The following is an 8,570-nucleotide window of genomic DNA, read 5'->3' on the forward strand; positions in this document are numbered from 1 at the left end:
TTGACATACCCAACACACACAGGGCTTGTGCACCTGGACATTTGCTCCCCCTAGACATTTTCTTTATGTTCATGCACATTCTTTTGAACATATGAAGAGGACTGCAGAGGTGAGCTTATCCCCTGCAGGGATGTGGACCCTCTGTCTCCGGAACGGGAGAATAGATACCTCCCTGTGGCAAATGTAGCCTTCCCTCCCTTTGCAAGCAGCCTAGAAACATGGTGGAGGTAACTTAAATCTTCCACTTGGTCTCCACTTCATTAAAACAGAAATTATTATTATTATTATTATTCACCACCGATCTGGCTAGGTTTCCCCAGCCACCCTGGGCGGCTCCCAACAGAACACGAAAAACAGAATAAAACTTCAAACATCAAAAACTTTCCTAAACAGGACTGCCTTCAGATGTCTTCTAAAAGTCAGATAGTTGTTTATTTCCTTGACATCTGTTGGGAGGGCGTTCCACAGGACGAGCACCACTATTGAGAAGGCCCTCTGTCTGGTTCCCTATAACCTCACTTTTTGCAGGGAGAGAACTGCCAGAAGGACCTCAGAGCTGGACCTCAGTGTCTGGGCTGAACGATGGGGGTAGAGATACTCCTTCAGGCATACTGGGCCTTTGAGGCCGTTTAGGGCTTTAAAGGTCAGCACCAACACTTTGAATTGTGCTCAGAAACGTACTGAGAGCCAATGTAGGTCTTTCGGGACCAGTGTTATGTGGTCTCGGCAGCCACTCCCAGTCACCAGTCTAGCTGCCGCATTCTGGATTAGTTGTAGTTTCCGGGTCACCTTCAAAGGTAGACCCACATAGAGCGCATTGCAGTAGTCCAAGCGGGAGATAACTAGAGCATGAACCACTCTGGTGAGACAGTCTGCACGCAGGTAGGGTCTCAGCTTGCGTACCAGATGGAGCTGGTTGAAAATCCCTGTATGAGACACGTATTCCAAAGCAACAGCATTTCTTTGCTGGAAATCTCAACCGCTGCTATCCGCTTGGCACACTGCTTTGAACTCATTGCTCTAAGGTTATTTGTGGAATAATACAGTGTGAACAAGGTCTTGGTGTCAAAGAGCCTGGCTGCCACAGCGATGGTAATACAATAACGCCATTGTCCATTTCTTAGCTCGTACAGACCTTAAGTGCCGTTGACAAAGACGACTCTTTCGGCGGACACAAATTTTCCTTCTCGCTGGCTCCCGAAGCAGCCAGCAGCTCCAATTTCACCCTTCAGGACAACAGAGGTAATGCTTGTCTTATCTGTTTCGTTCTCTTTGGGTTTGGGGGACTTTCAGAATGAACATGGTGCTTACAATGCTCATGGTTCCCTCCAGATAACACAGCCGCGATCTACACAAAGAGAACCCGGTATAACAGACACGAGATGAATATCTACCTCCTGCCCGTGGTAATATCGGACAACGACTACCCGATTCAGAGCAGCACGGAAACCGTGACCATCCGGGTGTGCGCCTGCGACCAGAGAGGGAAAATGCTCTCCTGTAACGCCGAAGCGCTGATCCATCCAACCGGCCTCAGCACAGGCGCTCTGATCGCGATTCTCCTCTGCATCATTATACTGCTAGGTAAAGGAATCGCTTGAATTGTGGGAGGTGGGGAGAGAAGCTCACTGTGCCCATGGGTGGAACATGCCTGTGTGCTACATGTTAACAAAGCCATGGAGATTTAACACTGTAGTCATGGGCACAGTCAAGATTTAGGTTAGGGGGGCAGGACAGCCACCTGCCATCATCCTCTGCCTGGCTCTGTCTAGCAGATAAGGAAGGAGATGCCTCCAAATTGTTTTCTTTTTACCTCAAGACCTCAGTCAAAATCTTCAGTCATTTGAAAACTGGGAAGTTAAATAACAAAATCAGTGACCGCCTTTCGTGTGGTTAACGAGTCTCTTTTGTGAAACTACAAAGAACATGCCTTTTTCCATCTTTTTTAAAATAAAAAATCTAAATTAAAACAAGTTTCCTCACATTTGCTGATAACCTTTTCAGCACTTCCTTCTCAAATTCCTCCTATTTTTCGATGAAGGTTCCCCCCCCCCCTGTGAACACTCAGTAAGCATTACCCATTTCTACTTTTTATTTATTTTCTTGGTGGAGGGAGCAACCTCCCCCTTCTCCTGGCTACGCCCATGACCGTAGTTATCCAGTGTCATCGGAGAAGTGATCTCATTTGAATTACACAGGGTTTTTGTACTTCCTTCCAGGATCCTTCCCGGACACCTATGAGAATTTAATCCGTGGTGACCCCAAATATACAGATAACACAACCACCTTCGCTGTACATTTCTGCCTCAGTCATACATAGGCCATACTGCTTGACTCCAGTAATACAATATCTCAGTTTACCCAAGTTACCCTACCGACTCTTGGTGCCTACCATGAACATCCTATTTTGTGTTTTATTTTAATTTTTTACTGATTTTCCAGTATTGTGTCAATAATAACCTTATTATTATTATTATTATTATTATTATTATTATTATTATTAATACCCCGCCCTCCCCAGTGAGAGCCGGGCTGACATCAATAAAATTACAATAAAACGTAAAAGAAAGAAAAACAATTGATTAAAATAAAGATTAAAATACAATTTAGATTTAAAATTTGTTTTAAAATGCAGCTTCATTTTAAAATGACCCAAATCAAAACCCAAAGGCCAGGCAGAACAGCTCCGTCTTGTAGGCCCTGTGGAAAGATGTCAAACCGCAGGGCCCTGGTGTCCTGTGAGAGAGCGTTCCACCAAGTCGGGGCCAATACTGAAAAGGCCCTGGCCCTAGTTGAAGCCAATCTAGCCACCTTATGGCTCGGGATCTCCAAAATATTGTCATTATAACAATGCCAATTTTATCCAATTAATACAATTATTAAAACCAATTATTTATATACCGAATTATACAATTTAGTTAAAGTGGCCTCCTCACCTACTAGATTTGATGGCTCCCTCTTTGCTTTTCATTTTCCAAAATCTTAATAATTTCAATTACATTCCCTTCAAGATAATGATCCCCTTATACAGATTGCAATCTTACGGTTTCAATTCACGCTAATATATTAAGTGATTTATAAAGTTTCAGGCAAGGTACTCACTCTGAAATCATTGTTCTTTCCTGTGTGTAGAATTCCCCCCCCCCCATGATGTTGTCCCAAACATATATAGTGTTGTGTCCTTCGTTTTTCCAACTGTTGATATTTCCCATCATAACTCGGGGGAAGCAGTTGTCTCACAGTTTTCCAAAACCTCTGCGTCGCTTTGCCCCGTGATTCGGGAGCTTGTTGGAGACCCCACCGTTCCAACAAATAAACTGTCCTCGCCATTTTTCCCCCCAACCCAGGAAGAGAGGTCTGACTCCAAACTGCCAGGGATTAATAGGAAAACCTATTGCAGCTGGCAGATTCTTTCCCCGCTTTCCGCTGAAAATTTCTAATCGGTTACCTTTTCCGTTAGATTACGTTCCAAATTGTCTCTGTCTCCTTCGCATTCCTTTGAAAATAACGGAGAGCGGGGGTGGCTTCGTTCTATATTCCAACGTAGTCCTTTTAAAGGATGGAACTTCTGCCGCCACCCCTTTATCAGCATCCTATTTCTAATGACAGCAGCCACATCGTTGACCAGGAAAATGAGACTCCACAGTTCTTCCAAGGACTTTGCTGTGCGTGGTGGGAGCTTCTCATTCTCTTTGCCCATCCCGCAAAGAGCAACTCTTTGGCCTCCATCAGAAGGCATTAGGGAAGACAGGTCAGGTTTGGGGAATCACCTTGTTGAGCTGTGCAGGAAGTAACTTGTCAGTAGTGTTTGGATTTGAAACAACTATTGTTTGTGTCCCAGGCATAGCCCTGAAGTGGAAGGAGGGTCGAGCATTCGCTGGCTTTCCATTAAACAGCTCCTTTAGCATTGTATCTTTCTCAATCCGCTTTTCACGCTTTGTTTAAGCAATCGCAACACTATGTGAAACAAAGGCACGGAAAGAATGGGACTACAATTTCCATTTTTAGCAGCGACAAAAGGCAGATTTATTTTTATTTTGTTTATTTTTTTGCTGTTCCCACCCACCCCCTCGGCTGCATGGCGGATTTCACTTTCAGCCTGATAAAGCCTAGCCTATTTATTGCAAAATCCCAGATAATGCTAAGAAGTGCTGAGGGTAGTGGGGAGAAAAAACAGCTCGGCTTTACATTTATTTTAACATTTTGTTGAGCATTAGGAGGGCTTATTTTACAAGTTCACTTCAGAAGAGAAACTGAGCAGCAAGAACGGGGTTATATTTGGAGCTGAGTCAGAGGTTTGCACAAATCCAATTTGAATATTCATTTCTCTTTAGTAAAATCTCATTCATAATGACATTAGCGAGGCAGAATAAAAAAAACACAAAAACAAATCAGCTCTGGGATTTTGAGCTATTGTATACTGGATAACAGAGAGCACAATGTTTAGCAAAGGCAGTTTGGGGGATGGTTTCAAATTTATAGTGGGTGCATGATAGCAGCTGCAATCAGAAGGCACCTCTGGCCTCTGCCCCCATCTTATGCAGCCCTCAACACATCTGGAAGCTCCTTCCTCCCTTCCTCCCTTCCTCCCTTCCTCCTTTCCCTTCCTTTTGTTTGTTTCCTCATTATTTTCCCTGGCTCTTAAAAAAACGTTCCCCTTTCTTTCTGTGTGATTTTGGAAGATTTAGAAAGGGCGGTACAGTGGTACCTCGGTTTAAGAACAGCCCTGTTTACGAACGATTTGATTTACAAACTCCACAATACCAGAAGTAGTGTCCCGGTTTGCGAACTTTACCTCGGTCTAAGAACAGAACCCGAACGGTGGAAGGGCACCGGCGGCGGGAGGCCTCATTAGAGAAAGCGTGCCTCGGTTTAAGAACGGTTTCGGTTTAAGAATGGACTTCCGGAATGGATTAAGTTCGTAAACCGAGGTACCACTGTATTTTTATTTAATAAAAAAAGCTTGATGCCTTTTTAAAAGAACTTTATTTACTGGTAATATTTATTTATTTATTTATCTATCTATCTATACCCTTGTACACTGTATAAAGAGGTGGATTAAAATTAGGAACTGCAACACATGTTCCTTATTGTTTTCTCAAGGAAAGGGGGGGAAATCCAATCTTTACATTTTTCACCTATAATACGGCTAATGTGGCATTTCACCTGGAAAGGTGCACTCTCTTGCTCTCTGTGTGTGAATGTGAATAATAATAATAATAATAATAATAATAATAATAATATACCACCATATACCCAGAGGTCTCAAGGCGTTCCCTTAAATAAATTCCAAAGCATTTCTGGCATTCGGCATTAGTCATTTTAAGAGACAACTTTTTTCTTTTCTTTCCATGTACCTTGAAATTGCACTTGTGATTTCATAAGGATCATTTCCACGCTGCGCAAAGTAAAACAAAAACAAAAACCCCAAAGCATGGTCTACCGCTGACAAAAAACCCTGCTCTTCATCTTCCTTTGAGCTTGAAATCTGGTTTCCTCCTAATATTCACCCTTCCTGCAACCCCCGGTAGAATTGGCTGCAGTGTGAGTTTCTTATAAAAGACAACGTTTGAGCAACACATATATTGACGATTCTATTTTTGTTCTTAATTGGGCGGCAAATGAACTCCCCCTCCTCCTCCTCCTCGGCATTCACCGACGCTGCTTCTTGTTTTTCTTTCCAGTTACAGTGGTGCTGTTTGCAGCCTTGAGACGGCAACGGAAGAAAGAGCCTTTGATCATTTCCAAAGAGGACATCCGAGACAACATTGTCAGTTACAATGACGAAGGTGGTGGAGAGGAAGACACCCAAGCCTTTGATATTGGCACGCTGCGGAACCCTGAAGCCATAGAAGACAATAAACTGCGACGAGACATTGTGCCAGAAGCGCTTTTCGTGCCACGCCGGACTCCAGTGGCACGGGATAACACCGATGTCAGAGATTTCATTAGCCAAAGGTTAAAGGAGAATGATTTGGATCCAACAGCGCCCCCTTATGACTCATTAGCCACCTACGCATATGAAGGCAATGGCTCTGTGGCAGAGTCCCTCAGCTCCTTGGAGTCAGTGACCACGGATGGAGACCAGGACTACGATTACCTCAGTGACTGGGGTCCACGGTTTAAAAAGTTGGCCGACATGTATGGTGGAGCGGACAGCGACAAAGACTCATAATATGTTGCCTTTTTTTCCATTTTCAAGAAACAGCATTGAAATGTGTGGCATTGCTACGTCTTTCTATTTACCCACAGTTATTTGAAAGGGTCCTCTACCAGTTCGAATAGTTTCCGTGACTGCAGTCTTTGTGGATCCAATGTCATCCCCTCCGACCCCCCCAAATATAATTTGAGCATAATGTGGTGGGCGGAGGGGGGTGGGGAAGAAAATTCCCTTATTTTCTGTGCACCCTGTATACCAGAACAGTCAAAGAGGCACAATGGCAGGGAGATGGAGGGACAATGGAAATGGAATAACGGTTTTAACTTGTTCTACTTTATCTTCTAAATTGGATTATCTTACTGTTATATTTCGCCAAATAATCTCACTGTATTTTAATTACGCAGCTCAGACACGTTTTCCGCAGATTATGTCTCGAAACACCCCATTGTAAGGAAGCATTGTGGCTTAGCTTAAGTATTATAGTGAAAGGAGGGGGTGGGGTGTAGCTCTTTTAAAAGCCACAATCTGCCAGCAAGGAATATTTAAAAGGATCTAGTGGCCATTCAAGCACCAGTGTCAGTTTTGAACTGGTCACTTGGTTCAAAGTATTAAAGTGGTGGTGGACAATCAAGAGATGGGGAAGAAGGGGGTTCATTGTGTGTGACCATAACAGTGCACAATATTTAAAATATTGTGTTCCTGGAAACCAACCAAATAGCGTGTGTTCGGTAATAAATATCAGGGATAGCCAAAAGTGGTGGCTTCTAGATTTTAGACTCCAACTCACATCAACTCCAGGCAACATAACCAAGGATGATGGGAGCTGTAGTCCAGCAAAATCTGGAGGACACCACGTTGATTGCTTCTGACATGTATCAAGGAAGGAAGAGGCATAAGGTTGAAAATATGCATGGAGTTGGATTCAGACCTGTTAATCTGCATCCAACCCATAACACATAAAGAGAGCTCCCTGTGTACATTTGGTGAGTTCCATTTTATATTGTTCTGTTCCTAAGCATACCAGCAGATTGAAAGCTAACTGTCTTACCCCTCTCCCTGCTTCTTTGCTTACCTGGCCACTGCTGTTCCCTCCTCCTATTGAAGCAAATGATTCTGCTCCTGAGTGCCTGGGAAAGGTGTGGCAGCCAGGCACGTTGTATTACATCCAGCTAAGTCATACTCAAGAGTAGACCCATGGAAATCAACAGGCTTAAGTTGGAACTTAAGGTAATAGGGTTATACCCTGTGCTAGCCTTACTCAGAGTTAAGCCCGTTGAAGCTACGTAACAAACATGGCTACCTTAGGTTCATTGATTTCAATGGATCTACTCCATTGCATACAACTCACAGATTTCAGTGGGCCTACTCTGAGTAAGACTTAGTAGAATACAATCCTTCATTTCCCAACAAGAGGTGGAGAAGGAGGAGAAAGAGGTAGCAGCAATGGGCAAGCCGGCAAGCAGAAAGGTCACTTCTGGTACAATCTTCACCTTGCAAAAATCAGCAAGAGCCTGGTCATTCATTTCAGCATGAACCAGCATTGGCGCATGGAGGCGGAGGACTGAATGCATGACTCAGCCACCGCTGTTAAGTCAGACAGCAGCTTTGGTGGGCATGCACATTGATTGTGAGGAGCATCAAAGGTGGGTTTTCATGGAGGTGGTGTCCAGGACAGTGCCAAACGTTTTGAAGGATGGAGAGAGATCTCTCTGTTTACTTTTGTCAGCTGAGACGGGACCCAAGATAACCACGTCAGCTTTAAAAAGCCAATCAGAAAAGCAAGAGAGAGCAAGGATTGGGAGCTGACACTTTTAGTTGGTTGAAGCTCATTAAGCAGAAATCTATTTCTGAGATAAATAGGAGAGCTTCGGCCAATGTCAAATACTCGAACACTCTTTGTGGAGCTCTGGCAGAATGGCTTGGTCATTCACTTGGTGTGGATGACATGACCAACCAAGCTAACAGCACTCGAGCTGACCTCAAGAGCTCTTTGCTTTAGCTAATGGCAGCATTTTAAACCATAATTTTCATATTTTGTCCTTTTTTGCATTCTAGTAGATGCGCTCTTAATTAATTAACTACAATAATTACATAGTTTCACATGATTTTATGACTTGCGCTTTTTGTTTAGAATAGTTAATGTTAGAGTACAGCCAATGTATATAGGCAGGAGGTGATTCAAAATTCTTTGGGTAAAGGGTCCCACTAATTGTTCATTGGGCTTCCTTCCACCTGTGTAGATCCTGGCTAAAGTATCTGTCATAACCACAGTAGTACCTGCCAGATTGGCAGGTGAAGTGTGGAAAGAGAGCTGGAGAATAGCACAGCTCTCACCTGTATGTGGTTTGTAAAAGGCATCCAGAAAAGGCCTTATCTGTCACTAGAACTGCCTCCGGGAGCTTTGCAAGGG

At 43.6% G+C, this 8,570-nt stretch overlaps 1 protein-coding gene across 1 annotated transcript in view; it reads left to right on the plus strand.

Moving 5' to 3' along the window:
- LOC118090347 (cadherin-6) overlaps positions 1 to 8,265 on the plus strand; it is a 146,317-nt gene extending 138,052 nt beyond the window's left edge. The window contains exons 10-12 of the mRNA XM_035125971.3: positions 1,125 to 1,242; positions 1,333 to 1,584; positions 5,685 to 8,265. Of these exons, the coding sequence (XP_034981862.1) occupies positions 1,125 to 1,242; positions 1,333 to 1,584; positions 5,685 to 6,175 (861 nt within the window). The 3' untranslated portion in view covers positions 6,176 to 8,265. The remainder of the gene's footprint in view (positions 1 to 1,124; positions 1,243 to 1,332; positions 1,585 to 5,684) is intronic.
- Positions 8,266 to 8,570: the final 305 nt, after the last annotated feature.

This window comes from Zootoca vivipara, chromosome 8 (assembly GCF_965207765.1).
Source record: "Zootoca vivipara chromosome 8, rZooViv2.hap1.1, whole genome shotgun sequence".
NCBI classification, from domain to species: Eukaryota; Metazoa; Chordata; class Lepidosauria; order Squamata; family Lacertidae; genus Zootoca; species Zootoca vivipara.